At 51.9% G+C, this 18,606-nt stretch overlaps 6 protein-coding genes across 6 annotated transcripts; 3 read left to right on the top strand and 3 right to left on the bottom strand.

Moving 5' to 3' along the window:
• Positions 1-2,241: 2,241 nt before the first annotated feature.
• Positions 2,242-4,402, bottom strand: BO70DRAFT_362448 (bifunctional hydroxyethylthiazole kinase/thiamine-phosphate diphosphorylase). The gene is made up of 7 exons (XM_025543300.1): positions 4,139-4,402; positions 3,912-4,088; positions 3,727-3,862; positions 3,264-3,674; positions 2,839-3,215; positions 2,692-2,792; positions 2,242-2,624 (listed from the first exon to the last, which is right to left on the bottom strand). Exons 1-7 carry the CDS (start codon positions 4,236-4,238, stop codon positions 2,370-2,372), a joined length of 1,557 nt encoding a protein of 518 aa, XP_025398798.1. The 5' UTR covers positions 4,239-4,402; the 3' UTR covers positions 2,242-2,369.
• Positions 4,403-4,573: 171 nt separating this feature from the next.
• On the bottom strand, positions 4,574-7,256 carry BO70DRAFT_406448 (uncharacterized protein; the record flags this gene model as incomplete). The annotated part of the gene is made up of 9 exons (XM_025547149.1): positions 4,574-4,708; positions 4,779-5,129; positions 5,187-5,372; positions 5,431-5,468; positions 5,543-6,439; positions 6,550-6,677; positions 6,750-6,898; positions 6,975-7,062; positions 7,156-7,256. The coding sequence occupies 9 exons, from the start codon at positions 7,254-7,256 to the stop codon at positions 4,574-4,576; spliced, it is 2,073 nt and encodes a 690-aa protein (XP_025398797.1).
• A 992-nt stretch (positions 7,257-8,248) lies between these two features.
• BO70DRAFT_362445 (nucleotide-diphospho-sugar transferase) lies at positions 8,249-9,921 on the top strand. The gene is made up of 3 exons (XM_025543299.1): positions 8,249-8,788; positions 8,850-9,490; positions 9,548-9,921. The coding sequence occupies exons 1-3, from the start codon at positions 8,308-8,310 to the stop codon at positions 9,689-9,691; spliced, it is 1,266 nt and encodes a 421-aa protein (XP_025398796.1). The 5' UTR covers positions 8,249-8,307; the 3' UTR covers positions 9,692-9,921.
• Positions 9,922-11,037: 1,116 nt separating this feature from the next.
• On the top strand, positions 11,038-12,198 carry BO70DRAFT_44571 (copper acquisition factor BIM1-like domain-containing protein). Its single transcript, XM_025548454.1, has 3 exons — positions 11,038-11,363; positions 11,424-11,737; positions 11,801-12,198. Exons 1-3 carry the CDS (start codon positions 11,150-11,152, stop codon positions 12,002-12,004), a joined length of 732 nt encoding a protein of 243 aa, XP_025398795.1. The 5' UTR covers positions 11,038-11,149; the 3' UTR covers positions 12,005-12,198.
• A 51-nt stretch (positions 12,199-12,249) lies between these two features.
• Positions 12,250-15,057, bottom strand: BO70DRAFT_362443 (DUF4246 domain-containing protein). The gene has a single exon (XM_025543298.1). The coding sequence runs from the start codon at positions 14,955-14,957 to the stop codon at positions 12,630-12,632; it is 2,328 nt and encodes a 775-aa protein (XP_025398794.1). The 5' UTR covers positions 14,958-15,057; the 3' UTR covers positions 12,250-12,629.
• A 1,169-nt stretch (positions 15,058-16,226) lies between these two features.
• On the top strand, positions 16,227-18,585 carry BO70DRAFT_362441 (putative histone acetyltransferase Spt10). Its single transcript, XM_025543297.1, has 2 exons — positions 16,227-17,092; positions 17,246-18,585. Exons 1-2 carry the CDS (start codon positions 16,595-16,597, stop codon positions 18,317-18,319), a joined length of 1,572 nt encoding a protein of 523 aa, XP_025398793.1. The 5' UTR covers positions 16,227-16,594; the 3' UTR covers positions 18,320-18,585.
• The last annotated feature ends 21 nt before the right edge of the window (positions 18,586-18,606 follow it).

Raw genomic sequence — 18,606 nt, 5'->3', positions numbered from 1 at the left:
AAGTCTCGTGGTAGGGAGCATTCAAAATTACCTACCTGTAGGTTATGGACTACTACTACTACTACTACTACTACTACTACTACTAAGAACTCGGTAAATGCTACCGAGTACTGCTAAAAGAGATACATCAAAAACCAACACATAAACACCATGCGCTGTGCTGTGTTGACAAACTCGATCCATCACACCAGGAGTTCCAGACAGCACGTTAGAATTCAGACACGCCATATACAGAACCTAATCCTCCGGAATCACAGATCCGCACCACTAACTGGTTAATACTCCGTACAGGAGAAGTGTTGTCGCGCGCGCGCACGCACTGGATTCACTAGTCCCGTATCCTCACATCGGATGTGTCATGTTGGGTTGCAAGTAGTTAACTACCACTCCCGTACCGAGTTACATCAGTGTCAGTGTCACCGCCACCAGCCACCAGCCGTATACCGATGCTGGGAGTGATACATGACTACCGGGCTTATCGGCAGGTGGCTGGATTGTGAATCGGGCGGATGGGGGTATCCAGTTCAATTCAATTCATTTCAATTCAAGTTCTATTGGCCTAATTGAGCTCGCAATTTGTGCTAGAGTGGCTCCACAACTAGACTACAGTAAAAAGCAGTATAGGGCAAGACCCTGATATGAGCTAGTTATCCCATCCTCGCGATAGAATCTCCTGGTTCTCCATACTGATCCCAACCGCTTAGATGGTTTCCTCGTCGGTTGACTCCAAGCAGTCTGATTTAGGGCCTCCTGCCCATTGTCTTCGGCATCTCTCTCTATAATCTGAAGAACTAGATATTCGGGCTTTTTCATAAGTAACTATTTAATTTAAGATTATCAAACTATCTGAAAAGACATATATAGTATAGATTAGTGATATAGTAGGCTATATAGTTAAGTCTGTAAGCGGTTGGGATCAGTATGGAGAAGTAAGAAATTCTATCGCGAGGATGGGATAGCTCGTATCAGGGTACTCCGTAGATATGTTTTTTTTTAACTACCCTTAATTTTAAGTTGTCCTTTACCTATCACAGAATGTGGTGGGTTGGGAGGTGTGGCGGGACTAGGAGCCTGGCCGGTGTGGAGGTAGCGACTCTCCCTACATTGAGTAGCAAAGTCAAGTCTATATTCAAGTAACAACTCTATACTATATAGATCGGGTACCTTTCTTCTCGAAACAAAAAGAGAAAGAAACATACAACAGTGAGGGATTCGCTGGTGGTCACCCACCCAACTACTAACCTCCCGGCGTGTGGCTTAAGTACGGCTGAGCGGACGGGAAGCCCTGTTCTCCACACCCTATGGTCGTATGTGCTTGTTGTAGGCGAGGAGGGGTATGTATGGCGATTGGGTGTGTGATGGGGGTTGGATATATTGGACACATCTGGAAATCGAGTTGCCTGGTCGCATTCGAGTTTAAGGGACCACTAGGGTGGTGCTGCTGAATGTTTTGCCCTAAATCTCTACGACCCGGGACGAAGAGGTAGTATGCATATTCCAACCAAAACGCGTTTTCCTCCTTCTCCTCGCCTGTGTTAAAATCATCTCTTTTAACTCACTCTACATATTTTTCTTCTTCTCCTTATCTGTGTTGAAATTATCTCTTTCGACTTATTCTATATATTTTTCTCGCAGAAAGAACTGAGATAAAATCGCGAGGCAAAATTAATATGTATGCCCGGCGCGAAGAGTCCGACTGTCAAACTACTAAAGATTACAATAATAATCTCATAATTCTAATATCCCTGTGCCAATTATACAAGCATCCAATCCTGAGAACCCAGTCCGGCCCTAAGGGCCCTGTTTAATCTCAAATTCTCTAGATTTATCAACAAGTGCGCTGATAATTAATAGATTACTTCGGCGAATGTTATTATCTTATATATTACTAGATCCCTGTAAGACACCAATCTAGGGGAGTTGTTGCCACCGAGCCAAAAGGCTAACATTACCCGCAGTTACCTGCGGACCCCTAGAATCCCATATATATACTCAAGTACACCCGGGGGGAGGTGGGCTTCACCCTTGTAAGTATGCATATCCCGCGGATATCATCCCTTACACAAAGCAGAATATCAAGAAAGCCAAGAAAGACGGCTTTATCAGTCACATCAAAGCCAGGCTTGCGCATTAGAACGCATCTATAAACAGAAAGGCTACAGAATAAGATAAGGATTTACAAACTAGTACAAAGAGATTGAATCAACTGGCAGATCGAGGGGATATTGAGGATCACTGTCTGTTTTATGTATAAAAAAGTTCCGCAGTCAGGGCCCTTTGGCCGTCGGCGACCCGGAAAGAGTCTCCAAGAGTGCTGTAATCGGGTATAATGCAACAATCAATCAATCTATACATCGGGTATACTCTACCTACAAATTGATCTCATGCACCTTCGCCCGACCAGCAAACCAGCTATGGTCACCCTTCAAAGCAGCCTGTCGGATAGCATACAGCTCATCTAAGAAAGCCGGGACGAAGCTGCCCGGTCCACGGACATAGTCCTTCGACGCGGCATTCTCAGCAGCAATCTCGTACATCAAGAGACCGGCCAACACGGCGAGGAACTTGTTCTTTGGGTGTGCGGTTAAGTAGCCTCCGGATACAGTGCCCACGGCACAGCCAGTCTGGTGGTAATTGATTATCAGCGTGTGTGTGTGTTTTACATGGAAATAGTGGACGGGATGAACTTACACCAGTGACTTGACCGAGCAATTCGTGACCGTTTTCAACGGCGACCACGCGCTCTCCGTCACTCAGGTAATCGGTGGCGCCGGTTAGGAGGACCAGGGTGTCTAGCTTATGTTAGTCACGGTTGTTTGTAACAGCAGAAGTACCCACGCTCTCGCCTGGCCAGATCACGCGCCATTCTGGCCTTTCCGTGGCTGTCAAGACTGCTTGGCCCGCTGTCGACACCCCGCTGGGTCACCCCGCTGCTACCAAATACCTGACAGATCTCTCGCTCATTTCCTTTGATAAGATCGAAGTATCCTCCCGCCATAAGCTGGGTGACTGCTCCGCGACGAATGCCGGTGGCTGCAGCGCCAACTGGGTCGTACACCACTGGGTTGCCGCGCACATTATACGCCTTCAGGGCTTTCAAGTAGTTGGGAATACTCTCGCTCGTGAGCGTACCCGTGTTGATTACCAGGGCTCCGTCAAATTTACAAAGGTCAACGGCTTCGTCTCCGTACAAGGACATGATCGGTGATGCGCCCCTGTTCTGTTAGCATCTTGGGTTTCTAAAGCGAATTAGGGGGGCTCACATGGAAAGCGCCACATTGGCCACAAAATTGGCTACAACATAGTTAATCATATTGTGCACCAGAGGATGAGCTTTGACAACTTCCTGAATAACCTGGGGGACCTGCTTAAGCAGCGCCGCGGTATCGACAGTAAGAGCCTCTTGACTCCATACAGAAGAAGGCGAGCTGGAAACGAGTCTTGCGAACTCAGCAGCCGCTGCCTGGGGGTCATCCGCGGCCATGATAGCACTGACGATGGCAACGCCATCAAGACTCTTCCGCGGAGCACGGGACTGATAGATGACTCGTTGGACATTGGATGTGTTGATCCCGCCAATGGAGACCGTGCCAACCGAACAGCCTGTGTCGGAAATGGCATCGAGAATGGCCTGGGTGCCGGCAGTACCGATGATGGACTTGGTGTTTGTCTTACTAGTATCTGTTAATGGTTTTAAAATAGCTATTCGAGTGCACTGCAACTTACGTTGGCGTGGCGAACATTGTACCAATCCCAAGATAGTTGGCACCCGCAGCGATGGCCTTTTGGGCCTCGCCGATAGACGCTGCAGTAACTCCAATAATAGCATTCTCAGGAAGAAGCTTTTTAGCTATCTCAATAGCTGAAAGGGGTCAGAATCCGAGGAACACGCGGGATAGTGCAAAATATACCCATATCATCCTGGCCGAGATGGACTCCCTCTGCCCCGACAGCAAGAGCTATATCAACACGGTCATTAATTAGCAAAGGCACGCCATATGCTTTGGTAATCTGATGCAACTTTCGGGCCGTCTCTATTTGGGCGCCCGTGTCACTCTTCTTATCTCTATACTGGACGATCGTTACACCTGCGAAATAAATGTTAGCGAGGGGAAATCGCAGCGAAGGAGTGACTCGCCTCCTTTTAGGGCTTGCTCGACGATGGCGCAGAGATCCCGCCCCTTGAGGATGGCCGGGGTTGAGTCTGTGACCAAGTATACCGAGAGATTTAGTTTCATTTTGTGAGGTTATTTTATATTTTGGGCTAGACAATCTGGTTCGATTAACGAGACGCAGGTCGCAGGCTCACAGCGCGATGAGGGGCACGTGGGGTTAGCCTGTGGATGCGATGATACCAGACGAATGTTGATAAAAAAACTCAGTCTGATTTACGAGAACAACAACTAAGGCTGGGGAAAAAAGAGAAGACGGTCAACTACGGATCAATGGTGGGGTAAGTAATACCGTAATATACAAACAGCAACAACAGCAACAACTGCCGAGCACATAGCCACCTTACGTAACCAGGTCACGTGTCAGACACTCCCCAGCATTTTCTTTCTTTCGTCCCACTCTATTTTCCATCGTAAATCTGGTCTGCAGCCAGGGTAAACTGACCCTTTCTGAGCTCCTTCGGGCTGACATGATCGGGCTTGATGTACCGAGCAGTCAACGCAAACCGGAGATTCTTTTCGGGTATGACTGAATGCTGGGCGGGAATCAAACAAGTCAGACTGTGAAATTCAAGACGGCTTTTGTCGCTCGAGACTCCTCCATACCTCGTAGTACTTCTGCAATCTCTCGCCATGCATGACGACCAGGTCCCCGTGGTTAAGCTCCATCTTAATACATGGTGGTGCCTCCCTACCCCGGCTCTTCTTTGTGACCTCGGTGCGAAGGTTATCGTACTTTTCCTGGCTCAGGCTACCGTTGGCGAGCTGATCCTTGAGGGCCTTTCGCTCATCATGCTGATTGCAGCCAGGGAGAATAGGATCCTCCAGTAGGAGCTTCTTCCCTTTACTGACGCCATGATAATATGTATGCTTCATCCGGACGAGCATCGTGGACTTGGCACCGAGCGAAAGCGTGGCAACTGTGGGACCAAGTGATGACTCTCCGTCGTCGTGATACTGGTATTTGGGTCAGTAAACTAGCCGATAGCTGATATAGGCGCGAGCCTAGCATACACCAATCTTCATGCCCTCCAAGTAGCCCAGTAGAAGCAGCTCGTTCGGTGGGATAAAGCGGTCTCCAGTACCCTTCACAGCTTGGCTGGTAGCCCAGGTCAATCGACCCAGCGCGCGTATAATTTCACTGCAGGCTTCGTCAAAGCCTTTCGACTCTACCGAGACGACGTATTTGTAGGGCATCCCCTACCAGCGTTAGTACTGGCAGTCGAACTTTAGCCCTGTCTGAAATGAATGTGCATACATAATTAACGGCAAAATGTGCCGTGAGAGTTCCTGCCACTATAGGCAGATGAGGGAGGTGGTCAGCATTGAACTGCAATAGACAAGAGCGCGATCTCTTTCGGCGCACGAACCCACACTCTGCTGCAATGGATAGCGCTGTAATCCAAGATCTGCCAGCTGCAATTGCTTGAAGAGATCATCGGGACCACCAATACGCGTGTTGATAGACTTGCACGAGACAAGATGAGTGATACTACCCACTCCGGGTATGATATACACCAATTTTCGATATGGGTGCAATGAGCGGTCATCGATCTCGGGGGTCATGAATTTCGGGCTGAAGTTGAGAGCGCGCTTTATCGGACTTAGTTCTAGATCTTCGATCACGGACCGCAGTGAAACGGGTTGCATTCTCATCATCTTCTCGAACCGACACCTGTGGGATTCATTCCCGGGCGACAGTGTGGGAAGGTTGTTCTTCTCTGAGCATCTCCAGCCCTGCCAGAACCTCCGGGAGATGCACTTCGAGCACCAAGGGCACACGATCCCTTTCCACGCGATACGCTTCGAAATCGCGTCGCCATTATCCTCTGTTAATGTCGAGAGCAAGTCTGGCACAAGGCTGTAGTGGGGTTGCACCTCGGGGTCTGGTGGAAGGCGGGCCCTAAGGAAGTCCGCGTGGAACGTGAGGTCCAGTGGAGGGGGTGAGTTATGAATACTCCAGAACTTCTTGCAGGATGGGTGAAGACACATCCATCCCTGCTTATAGACCTGGACACTCCACTGGTGGCAGGCAGAACACTGCAAGCTTTTGGCCTGCACATCGAACCGACGTTCATGAATAGGTCTGGGGGGCGGCGCATCCTTGACTGTCCACCAGCTTTTATCCGACAGGTCTACTTTCTCAAACCGCACTTTCGCCCCTGCTTTCTTACCCATTCTCTCATACCAGATATGAGTCACCCGGAAGTACGCCATGACATTATACCGATGCGGCAATTTTCTCCGTAGAAGAGCGTTGCGGTCGCCTTCAGTACCAGTCAAGTTAGCTAGCCAGCCAGTCACCATGCTACCATGATCAGACGATACATATATATGCTGCTTTGCTGAAGAAAATGGCCGAATAGATGGTACATACCTATAACCATCCCAACCGGAACTTTCAGACCCATGCTGTTCACCAAACTACTAATCGCAGAGCTATCGTTGTCTTGGTCCTTGAGAAGAACCAGATTTCCGTCGGCATCCTTGGTGCAACCTCCACCCCTATGTCAATAACGATAATAGTCAGCGATAGTCCTCTTCGGAAGCAATTATAAGTGTACTATCCAGACATACACTCTCGTAATCACAATCTCGTCATCGATAAACGAGCGGACTCCGCAGTCCGCATCGACAAGGAAGCCCAGACATAAGTTCCCGTTGTGATAGACGCCCCCCTGCACGGCGCGAAACCAAGGGAGGGAATCACATAGCTCAGGCCGGGACTATGGTCGGACCAATAATCATCACCCATTACTACTTTTATATGTGATTTAGGAGTTTCAGAGCGATTAGACGTACCTCTGCCCAAGCTGGGGGGTCCCCGTCAACCGAGTCAGGACCCGGACTAGGTGTCGATATATCGGCAGAAGCCGTAGATGATATCGGACTGGAGGGTGTTGGGGTACCCAGCAGAAATCCTATTATCGTGCTATATATTAGGCCCTTTCGGCACACCTGAAGTAGCATGTGAAGCTGGAACTTACCGGGGGGTTCTTTTTTTCTCGATCGGGTGATACGCCCGGATTTTATGGACGGTATCTCAATCGTGCTGGGTACCAGGGCAGGCTTTTTGGGACTCATGGTAATGGTTTATAGAGCTAGAGGTTAGGTATAGGATAAGTGTAATATATAAGATGGCTCCCACAGGAGATTATAAGATTAGTAGAGAGAATCTGATTATTGAATTGCACGGTCATGATTGGATATATATGACGAAGGAGCGGATGTAAGTTCCCTTACTATCTGAGGCAGCAATACCAAGACACCAATGAAAAGCTCGAGTCTTTGCTCGACAGCATCTTAACAACTTTTTGAAGTTCACTACTTCCCTACTGAAAATAAAAGTCATTGGCCAGCTCGATATGGCACATAACGGCTTAAGATTTGACTGATATATAGTATATGTTGAGGGGCGCTACAGCCACACCGCTGTTACTATCACCACACTATTCTTATATACGGCCTGCCGAGCTCAGCAATAGAATGGCTTATACTTAAGATCATATTACTTTACTAGATCATGTTATATAACTTCTAATACTGCCCACGCGCCCGCGCCCGCCTGTGTGATGATACCATATGAAGTCTGATCAAAAGCTCAGTGTGATGCACGAAAACAGTTAAGTCTGGGGAAAAGAGAGAAGAAAGTCAACTACAAAACGAATGAACGCTGTCTGTCGATTAAAATTGACTGCAGAAGGTCTCTAATATATGGAAGCATGTCAGCATAACCGATGTAATTGTAATCCCGACCTCTTGGCCTATTGTTCGGCCCGTTGTATTTCCAGGCATTATAGAGGCCCCGGTACTTATATTCTTACCTGCTCGTCTGGATACGAGGGATATAGTAGGATAGTGAAGCAGGACTCCAGCCTTGAGGTAGTTAACAGCAGAGACGAGGAGATGACCTCATCTGCCTGTTATCTGGCGCCTGCGCGCTCTGCCGGGGTTAACCCAACCGGGTTAGCGGTGTACTGGCGGCCCGGTGTTTTCCCGGCGGCGTGCTATTTATATACAGCCTATGCACGCACAGCTGACTCATCCCCTTATCCCGATCCGATCCCTGAGATTATCGAGAATGTCTCCCTCTCTCTCTTCTCCATCTGTGAAGATGCCATCCAATTAATCTGCCATGGCAGTCAGAAAACCCCCCATCCTCCCCTACCGACGGGGCTCGGACGCCTCCGAGGCCGACTTCTTCGACATCCCCGACGAGCCGTGCTGGGCCATCGTCAAACGACAACTCCGCCACTTGAAGCAACTCCGGACGTGGCTGGCCCTGTTCGCCCTTACTATCCTGACCCTCTTCCTGCGCCGCGAGAAGCCGCCGCCGCCGCCCCTGCCGCACATCGACTTCGACCGCGTCGACTGGTCGCGCTACGCCTATAGCCAGTATGCCACCTCGAGCCCATACCTCTGCAACGCCCTGATCGTGTTCGACACGCTGCAGCGCCTCGGCAGCCGGGCGCAACGCGTGCTCTTCTACCCTGAGAACTGGGACGTGCTGGTGGACGACACCCGCGACCGGGACAGCCAGCTGTTGACAATGGCGCAGGAGAAATATAACGCCCTGCTAGTCCCAATCGACGTCCAGATGGTAAAAGCCGGATCAGGTAGCCCTCTCTTACACCCTTCTCTCAACCCTTCCACCCGAAACAGAAACTAACCGAGCAGGCCCGAACGAGTCCTGGGACAAGAGTATCTCGAAACTGCTTGCATTTGGCGAGACGGAGTTTGACCGGGTCATTCACATTGACTCGGACGTGAGCGTACTGCAGAACATGGACGAGCTATTCTTCCTCCCCCACACCCAAGTCGCCATGCCACGGGCATACTGGAACCTGCCTGAAAAAAAACAGCTCTCGTCACTGCTGATTGTGCTGGAACCGTCATTCAAGGAATGGTACGCGCTGATGGACTCGGCGCGGGCGATCGAGTACGGCCAGGTCGAAGCAAATGTGAGCTCACGGTACAAGTACGATATGGAGCTGATGAACGAGCGGTACGGGGACACGGCAATGGTGTTGCCGCATCGGCAGTACGGGCTGGTGTCGGGGGAGTTCCGGCGGGACGAGCACCGGGCGTTTCTGGGGAATGAGTATGAGGAGTGGGATCCTGAAAAGGCGCTTGCGGAGGCCAAGCTGGTGCATTTCTCAGACTGGCCGCTGCCGAAGCCTTGGGTCATGTGGCCGCAGGAGCTGATTGCCGATATGCTCCCCAAGTGCAAGGTCAAGCCGGGGACGCCGCACGAGAGCGGGTGCAAAGATCGGGAGATCTGGAAGAAGCTGTATGATGATTTCCGGCGGCGGAGGAGGGTAAGTATTTTCAAATAATGTGCACGTACTGCGGTGTGGATGCGCTGACCGCAACAGGATATATGCAAGCTGCTGAGCTACCCGGCCCCGAACTGGCCGCCGCGGGATAAAAACTCGCCGGCCGAGGCCGAGGCTGCAGAGGGGGCCCCCGTGGCCCCCCAGGTGGCCACTCCAGCGACTCCGGTTGAGATTCCCGCGTGATGGCATAGCGTTATGGCGTTCGGTGTGGTATATATTAGGGATGGCAATGGGTATGGGTGTATTATACGGGAGTATGGGATTGTATATGAATTGTCCGTTAACAAGACAAGCCGTCAGCAGAGGCAGGCCTCTTTTGCTGGACTGTAGATTGCATGGTTGTTAGGCATAGCGACTCCCTTGTCTCTGGTGGTCTGCCCAGATACCCTGACCAATAGCTAAATAAACAAGTGGTCAATATGTACAGCTACGGGACACCTGTCTGTCGGACTTATCCTCATCCTGACTTATCCCTACTTATCCCCACCCCAGCTCAGTCTTAACCTAATTCTGTCGACTGAGGATCGGACACGTGACCTGGTTATATAAGGTGGTTATGTGATCATCCGCGTTTGTTGCCGTTGTCTATTACGGTATAACCCCACCCTCACTGCGTAAGGTACTCTGTAGCTGACTTTGTTCTCTTTTTTTCCCCAGACTTACTAGTTTGTTTTCGTGAATTATACTGAGGTTTTTTTTTTTTTTTTGATCAAACTTCACCCGATACCATCACACATGGTTCGATCCAGTGCGGTACTACCAGCCCTGATTGGAGCCAGTCCTTCCATGCATTGTCTGTGGTTAGGCGCAGTGTCCGTATCACTGTCTATGATGCTGTCGGCTATCCAAGGGAGACCTGTCAATGCCTTGCGGACCGGGTGGTGGATAGAATTATTGGATAGAAAACAGATAGATAGCGAACGTGATGGGCGTGGATCGTGGGCGGTAAGTGGGGAGTCCTGATTGGGCGGGGCTGGCCGACGGATAAAGACTTCTACTCCTAGTACTTGTACTCTAGATACTGTACTACTCACAACTGCTCTTCTCCTCTCCTCTCCTCTCCTCTCTCTGCAGCATGATCGCCCCCATCACACCGTGATCACCCCGTCCGTCCCCCTCAGTCGGTCTCTAAGCGCCCTGCCTGCATAGCGCCCGTCCATCCCCTCTTCTAGTCCCCGTCCCGGCGCTACCACCAGCCACCTCTCCGCAAATCACCGCCCAGATGTGCCTTCTACCAACCCCCCCCGAGGTGATGCCTCTTGCAGCCCGCTGCACCTCCGTCCAATCCCACGCCCGCGATCCGTCTCGCCTGCTGCCGGGTGCAACCCGTGCCCTGCTGCCTGCCTCTCGCCACGGTCAAACGGTTGGCCTCGATGGTGTCCCTGCGGGCGTTGTCACATCGTGCGCTGCGCTGTGACTTGTCCAAGCCGGCGCCTTTCCCCGCTGTGCGTGCGATGCGCAGGAACCGCCCATGGCTGTGTCTGACCTTAAAAGATTCAGTCAGCCCTCCGGTGGACGGGAGACGGCTTGATAATAATCATTCTTGGATTACTTGTCCTAGCGGCTTTGCGGTGATCTCTGGATAAGATCCTGCTCCTGATCTTCTATCTTTCTTGTCCTGGTGTTTGTACCTCCCTCACGATGAGGTCCTTCCACGAGTCGATATCGCGGTGGACTGTCGCCCTCACCCTGCTCTGTCTGGGTCTGGTTAATGCCCACTCCGTCATCACATACCCCGGATATCGAGGGAACAACCTGCACACCAACGGTACCGTCGAACAGACAAACGGTCTGGGCGTCGGCTGGGAGAATGGCTCCTATGTCTACCCATATGGAATGCAATGGATCTACCCTTGTATGTCTTCTTGGCCGACACCAATTGAGGATGACGACCTGAACTGACTTGATCGTCCAGGCGGCGGCATGGCCACCTCTCGCAATCGCACCAAATGGCCCGTCACCGGCGGTGCCATCGCTCTGCAACCGGGCTGGTTCCGCGGCCACGAGACCGCCTTTATCTACATCAACATCGGATGGGGCACCGTTCCCCCGAACATGAGCAACCCCATGCTCTCAGTCTTCGAGATCACCGGCCCCGATAACGACCCGTACCCGGGTACCATCTGTCTCCCGCAGGTGCCCCTGCCGGCCAACACAACCGCCAGCCCCGGAGACAACGCCACCATCCAGATTGTCGAGGCTGCCAAGCACGGTGCTGCTCTTTACGATGTAAGCTGCTTCTAGAAGTCAGAAGTCTTCGGAAGGTGTTGTGAGACTAACCAATGTCTGTAGTGTGTGGACATCACCTTCGTCGAACCGGGGGAGGCCGAGGAGGTGACCCCACAAAATTGCTTCAACTCGTCGGATATCGGTTTCAAGTATGTGTTCGCCTCGAAGTCGTTGACGACCTCCGGGGCGGTGCGGCTGAGCCATCTGGGCCTCACAGCTGTGGTACCGGTGCTGCTGATCGTGATGTTTGGGTTTCTCATGATGTGATGTGATGTGATGTGATGATACCCGCCCTCTTTCCCCCTTCTTCCATCTTATTATACCCCGAGTCTGTCGAATCCCCCGGTATCTGCCGAATGAACTCATGCTGTCTGATTTCTGGCGTCCGGCAATAGTGGCATTGGTCCCGTACATACTGCATCATAACTAGTTATGTCATGTCATCTTACTATTACTTACTACCTACCACGCTCCACCCACTATAACCCCCCCCCCCCCCCCCCAATCATCAACTCCAATATCACATCCACCACCTTCCCAGGACACTCCTGCGGCGCCCAATGCCCAACCCTATTCACTAGTCTCATCCTCTTGAAATCCCTACAGACGGTCCCATCCATTATCTTCTCCAGCGCCCCGGGCTCCTGATAAATCCCCCAATCCTGCTTCCCGGACACAACCGCACAAGGAGTATCAATCTTTCTCCCGGCGAACACCTTATAGCCCCACGTATACTTGCCCCCCCCTCGGCCGTGCGCACGTGACACCAGTTCAGCGCGCGCCCTGGAACCCCGTCCTGGTATGCTCATCCACATAGACCCCCAGCTCCTCGTCACATGGAATCAATGAATGAGTGAGGCTTTACTACTCCATCCCATCTGACCATTAGGTATCAAAACCCCGGACCAGACATACTCGCCAATTTAGTCACCTCATTCCACCGATGCTCCTTGACCAGCTCAGCTCGGTGCCGTCTCGCCTCCTCCATCCCCATCGGCCAGCTACCCGTTCGCTGGGTGATCTCATCCACCAACTCCCGAGGCAACCCCTTTGTAGCAAGATCCCTCGCCACCTCCTGCGCCCACCAGTGATGCTGCTGCGGGGGCACATTCCGGGTCGAACACACGCGGTAGTGCGGGTCAACCAGGTACAGCTGAATCGAGCGATAGTGGCCAGGCTTACTCGCATCAACCAGCTGGAACGGCTCAACCCTGTGCTCCAAGGTACTAGGAAATGTCACCAGTCGACCCTGTGGCGTCGCGACGGACCCTATGCCCTGGTAGGATTTCGACCCGTGGTAATCACTCGAGAGGTGCAGGGGGTCGAAGCCAAGAATCTCGGCTATTGCCCCGATCTCCTTCCCGGCTATCTTGCCGTATCGATGGGCGGGCAGGCAACGCATATTGAACTCCCGGGTCGTGTATCGTTCCTCGGCGTATTGGTAGAACACGCCGTGGAGGGTGGTGTACTGTCGGAATGCGATCCGGGGAGGGGTGATGTTCGCGACGTCGTAGGGGAAGATTGCCACGGCGGTGATGTGTTCGTTTAGCTGGCCATCCAGTTGCCAGGTGTCGGTGGAGTGGGTAGGTGCTTGGGGGGTGAGCTCGATGTTTTCTATCTTTACGATGATCTGGAGGCCTTGTTTCCGGAATCTGTCTTCGAGGGTGATCGTGTAGGGCGTGTGGGCCGGGGTGAGCGGCTTGAAGGGCCGCCCGAAGCCACCCCAGTCGTTCCGATGGCGCACAATATCGACGATGGCTTTGTCGTTGTGTTGGTTGCTCTTCCACTCCTCGTACGAAAAGGCGGTTCCGGGCTCTGGGTGTTTGTAGCGGATGGTCCGGTCCGCCTTTTGTCGGAGGATCCGCCACGGTGTATCTTCCCCGTCTGCCCAGTCATCTGGGACTGGGACGGGGGTGTTGGATCCGTCCTCGGGAAGTTGGAGATATTCCTTTGCTTTCCGCCACAGGTCGGAGTCCGGGGGAGGCAGCTGCATGTCTTCTTTCCCTGCGACATCCCGTAGCGACGCCAGCCGTTTCTGGGCCGTAAGGTGCTGATTTCTCCCCTTGTTGGACTTATCGTCTTTGCTGCTCTGAAGCGCTTCTTGGGCTTTGCGGTACATTCGTTTCCTGGCTTCTGAGGGGACTCTGAACGCGAGCGCCCAGTCGGGGAGCTCGTTCTCCCATTCCACCCCGTACGTGATGATTCGCAGCGGGACGGGCCCCAGCTGGCCCTGATTGAAGTCATTCTGCCAGTCACGCTGTCCCTGGACCAGACAGTCATTCCAGGGCTTGATCGCTAGGGAGACGAGTTTTTCGATTGCATGGTAGAGCCCTTTGTGGACGGGATATAGGTTGTTGATGTACGAGGTGATCTGCACTTCGGTGCCGGAGTCCCCGATAAATTCCACCTCGCATGGAAGACACTGGTAGTTGGAACTCCAGCGATAGAACTCGGACTTGTCACCTCGGTGAGGAGAGATTCCCATGCATGGATCGCGGCATTCGTCGATCTTCTTCTGCAATGCCTGGGAGTGTACCCGTCTGTCGAAATGCTGAGGCGCGACTGTTGCGTCCTTGTAGGATCCCAGAGCATCGTGAAGGTCCACTCTCCCCCCGGCCGTCAACACCAAGCTTCTCCCATATACTAACGGGAATAGCAACGGATCGACCACGTTCAAGACCGTCTTAGACTGCCAATCTAGCACCCGCTGCTCCTCCTGCTCCCTCAGTAACGCCGGAACCGACGACCTAAACACCGCCCCCAGAGACCTCAGACCCTCCGAATCCGCTTTACACACGCAGGACCCCGTATCAAGCACGCGGATATGGCCCTTCTCGCGGAAGTAAACCGCCTTGTCGCGCAGCTCCTTCAAACACCACTCCCACGTCTTCTCGCTCATCAGGGGCGTTGTTCCAAAAACCTCCCTTTTCCAGTCCGCGACCGCCTCGTCATCGAATATATCCACGTGCCAATTGGCCCGATCGGTGAGATTGTCCATCGCGGCGACCATGGCTATCTCGCGGGCCGTGACGGCGGGGGCCTGGCGCCATTCGACCATCCCGTGCGCGAAGCGCGCGTCGGAAGGGAGGGCATAGTGGATGGGGATGCCTGCGAAGCCGGGGACGAGGAGGGGGCCCTGGCCGGTGTTGTTAAGCGGTATGGTGGTTTGTGTGTGTTCGGGGGGGTTGTTTGTTAGGTTAATGTCTGATGGTTCCTCCATTGTGGCTGATGGATCCGGGATCAGGCTATCAGCATGGGAGGGAAGACTGTGGATCTTGGTTGTTGGATCATTGGATCATTGGGGAGAGGTGAGGGGCAACTCCCTGCCCTGCCATACAGGCAGGGAGCCGTCTATTTAAATTAAATAGTCAACACCATGAACTAGTGCGATCCTTGAAGCTACAGATTAACACGAATCGAAGAGGATGGACTAAGCCACGAGAGGGAATCCGTCTAGCCTGTTTGGCAAGACGCTAGGCTAGGCCTTGAGCGGAATCTCTGTGGCCGAACACTGTTTATCGCCTCAGGCTCGGGGTCCCAGTTGCGGCGGCGGAAGGGTCAGAAGGTTGGATGCCTTACGGGTAAGGCTTCTGACCCTTGATCAGTTATATCACGTGCTTAAATCTGACTTTCTGACCCTTGCGCAGCTACACCGCTTTCTTTTGCCACTCTTAAAACTTCTTACCTGTGAGATTCTTCTTAGGCCTGTATACATAGTCATACACAGATATAATTTTATATAGACTTTTTTACAGAGTTATCTAGATTTTTCAGTAAAGTCTTAGACAGAGTCTTAAATACTAGAAGCTTGTCATGATATAATCCCAGGAAGGCTCTGCAAAAGCCTTTCGCAGAATCTTTATTCTTTAATATTACTTCATATATACTAGTAGAGTATACTAGTATATATTTATATATCTTCAAGTTAGTACTACTAATATTACAGATTCAAGTCTGATTTCAAGCTTTATTTATTAAAAAGACTATACTGAAAAATCTAGATAACTCTGTAAAAAAGTCTATATAAAATTATATCTATGTATGACTATGTATACAGGCCTAAGAAGAATCTCGCGGGTAAGAAGTTTTAAGAGTGGCCAAAAAAAGCGGTGTAGCTGCGCAAGGGTCAGAAAATCATGTGATAGAGCTCCGTAGGGTCAGAAAAATCATGTGATTAAGCTCAGCGACAGCAAGGGTCAGAATCTCTATAGGGGTCAGATAATTCTGCCACCGCCTTCTGACTCTTGCCGAGAGTTATTCCGGTTCCGGCCTGACCCTTCCGCAACTTTTTCTGAACCCGCCGGAGCTGTATGCCCCTCAGGCTCTGGGATAGCCCCACGTGACTGTGGTTTCTGTATTCGGCACAGGGTGCTGTTTATCATGTGACATGCCGCTGGCGGGGATGGCTGAGTCAGCCGTGGCGCAGCGGGACGACGACTTCTTCAATCTGCGTTCACATCATTCCGGACTCGAGAATACTCGGCGGTCCTTGAAGTGCTCTCGAGTCTCCTAAGAAGAACCCCCCCTAAACCTGCTTTCCCCGATCCTGTCAGAACCAGGTCAGTGCTTCCACCTGCCCTTTTGTGGTAGTGCCTTTGCCTCGGCGGCTTGGGCTTCTCCCTTTGGTGGCTGGCCTCCAGCTAGGATGCATGCTCGCTCGCTCCTCGTTCCCCAATCTCCCGTCCCGTCCTTATAATCAATCGGTCCTCTTCATGAGCCGGTTGATATAATCCGGTCTAGCGCGAAAGCGCTGATCATGCCAGTGTCCACCATGGACGTTTGTTCAGCCAACTAACGCAATACACACACACATAGTCTTGTTGTGACGACCGGCTCAGCCCGGCCCCCGGCATCACCATGCCCGCTGTCCATGGGGACTTGATAGCCACCGTGATACCTACAGATGAGGAGCTACCCATCGATATTATTCCGCGGCAGGTGACCCTCAGAGATCGGGTCACGGTTGCCACATTGATCCCCTTCAGATCGGCGGATAGCGTGCCGCGATCCCTGCTGGCTTACCTGTCAGATCAACTTAACAAGGAGATCGAAGGCGGCGATACCTATGCCATGATCGATCCTATCCCCTTAGAGCAGTTCGGGTCGTATTGGTTCTCCAACTTCGGCGCGATCATGCTTCTAGGGGATATCAAAAGCGTGCAGGAGGTTCACATTTTGGGCAGGGGCCGAGCCAGCTGGTCGAAGATATGCCTTGGCAGCTTCAATATCAGACCCAACTATCCCGGCCGTAGTAGTCATGTCTGTAACGGCATGTTTCTTGTCACAGATGCTGCTCGGAATAAAGGTGTAGGACGACTGATGGGTGAAGGCTATCTCGAGTGGGCCCCTAAGATGGTCAGTATTCAATATGCTTTGCAAGCGTGTCAAAGCAACTTCTTCTCTCCTCTCGCATATTTATGCGGTCTCCTTTCATTCACCCCAGTGGCTTCCCTTTAATCAAGGCTTACGGGTCATGTAATCGAGATCCCAGTGACTGACATCCAGCAGGGGTACACATATGCCGTCTTTAATTTGGTCTATGAGAGTAATGTGGCTTCATGTCGCCTTTGGGATGCTTTGGGCTTCAAGCGGATTGGTAGAGTGCCGGGGGGTGGTAGGCTTATCTCTAATCCGGGACAGTATGTAGACGCTATCATCTACGGCCGAGATCTGGGCCCTGACGGGAAAGACTCCGTCACGCAAGATCGCTTCGATAAAATCCGATATTATCTCAAGCACTCCAAATACCCCAGGGGAGCCGATCGGGCCGAAAAGAGTCGGCTTCGGAGTGCCGCCACCCACTACAAGCTTGTGAGAGAGACGGATGGCGATCGGGAGAAACTAATGCTGAAGGACAAGGAGGTCGTGTCGGACCCGCAGCAGCAATATGATATCGCCCGGCATATGCATCTGCTGCAACACGCAGGCATCAATAAAACCACGGCGGCCATCGCAGTCAAATACCATTGGGTGAGGATCAAAGAAACCGTCAGTCGAGTGATCCGGGATTGTCCCCAATGTAAAGAGACTCTCAAGCCGCCTCTAGTTAACGGCATCATGCACGAAGACACGCCCGAAGATGACGACGAAGACGAGGATGAATTAGGGATCCAGGAGGAGGATCTCACGGAGAACAATACTAATTTACCGCCTGACGATACTATGTTGATGGAACACGCGACTCTTAACACGCATCATACGCAGAACCCATTTGTGACCGCGCACTCGGTCATGCAAGGGGCAGTAGACTCAATAACCGACTACACGGGCATGCCCCTCGACCCGCAAATCATTGATATTCAACAACTTCCTCAGTTCCACCCCCACGACGCAATGTCGGATTCTTATACTCACGGCACCCACAGCTTGCACCCTTCAAGCTTCGACAACGATGTCCGACATCATGCAGCTCATGAGTACCATATGATGGTCGATGATCCCATTAATCCGGATCCATCCGCCACTCTTCATCAAGAAGCGCTGGGGTTGGTGCATTCCCAAGCACACGACGTCCACCACGAGCAGATCCTGGCCAAGTATCAATATGTGGGTCAGACCGATGATGACCTGGATTTTGCATAACCTCTTTTACTGTAAATACCTCTCTCTCTCTCTCTCTCTACTGTTTCCCTCGAAGGCATGGTAGTTTCCTTCTCCCCATGGCTTTTTCTCGGTTCTATTGTTTGTCTGCATCATCTTGGGCGTTGCGTGGGTCAGTCAGGGCTTTGCTTGCACTTGCATGGTTTCCACAACCCCCAAGTGGCCGCGGTATTACAGGTTACGGAATGACTTCAGATAGACATGAGGAAATGCGGGGAACGGACCGCTACCTGAAACATAGATATATATATATATATATATATACTTCC

Source organism: Aspergillus heteromorphus (genome assembly GCF_003184545.1).
Source record: "Aspergillus heteromorphus CBS 117.55 chromosome Unknown BO70scaffold_14, whole genome shotgun sequence".
NCBI classification, from domain to species: domain Eukaryota; kingdom Fungi; phylum Ascomycota; class Eurotiomycetes; order Eurotiales; family Aspergillaceae; genus Aspergillus; species Aspergillus heteromorphus.
This window is presented reverse-complemented; position numbering and strand designations above follow the sequence as displayed.

Bases quoted from the DNA above. Each gene is read 5' to 3' on its own strand.
- BO70DRAFT_44571 (XM_025548454.1), top strand. From the start codon at position 11,150: ATGAGGTCCTTCCACGAGTCGATATCGCGGTGGACTGTCGCCCTCACC. The intron at 11,364-11,423 runs GTATGTCTTCTT...TTGATCGTCCAG, and splicing joins AATGCAATGGATCTACCCTT to GCGGCGGCATGGCCACCTCT. The intron at 11,738-11,800 runs GTAAGCTGCTTC...CAATGTCTGTAG, and splicing joins ACGGTGCTGCTCTTTACGAT to TGTGTGGACATCACCTTCGT.
- BO70DRAFT_362443 (XM_025543298.1), bottom strand. From the start codon at position 14,957: ATGGAGGAACCATCAGACATTAACCTAACAAACAACCCCCCCGAACAC.
- BO70DRAFT_362441 (XM_025543297.1), top strand. From the start codon at position 16,595: ATGCCCGCTGTCCATGGGGACTTGATAGCCACCGTGATACCTACAGAT. The intron at 17,093-17,245 runs GTCAGTATTCAA...GACATCCAGCAG, and splicing joins TCGAGTGGGCCCCTAAGATG to GGGTACACATATGCCGTCTT.
- BO70DRAFT_362448 (XM_025543300.1), bottom strand. From the start codon at position 4,238: ATGAAACTAAATCTCTCGGTATACTTGGTCACAGACTCAACCCCGGCC. The intron at 3,216-3,263 runs GTGAGCCCCCCT...CTAACAGAACAG, and splicing joins GCCAATGTGGCGCTTTCCAT to GGGCGCATCACCGATCATGT. The intron at 2,625-2,691 runs GTAAGTTCATCC...AATTACCACCAG, and splicing joins TGCTCGGTCAAGTCACTGGT to ACTGGCTGTGCCGTGGGCAC.
- BO70DRAFT_362445 (XM_025543299.1), top strand. From the start codon at position 8,308: ATGGCAGTCAGAAAACCCCCCATCCTCCCCTACCGACGGGGCTCGGAC. The intron at 8,789-8,849 runs GTAGCCCTCTCT...CTAACCGAGCAG, and splicing joins GATGGTAAAAGCCGGATCAG to GCCCGAACGAGTCCTGGGAC. The intron at 9,491-9,547 runs GTAAGTATTTTC...TGACCGCAACAG, and splicing joins ATTTCCGGCGGCGGAGGAGG to GATATATGCAAGCTGCTGAG.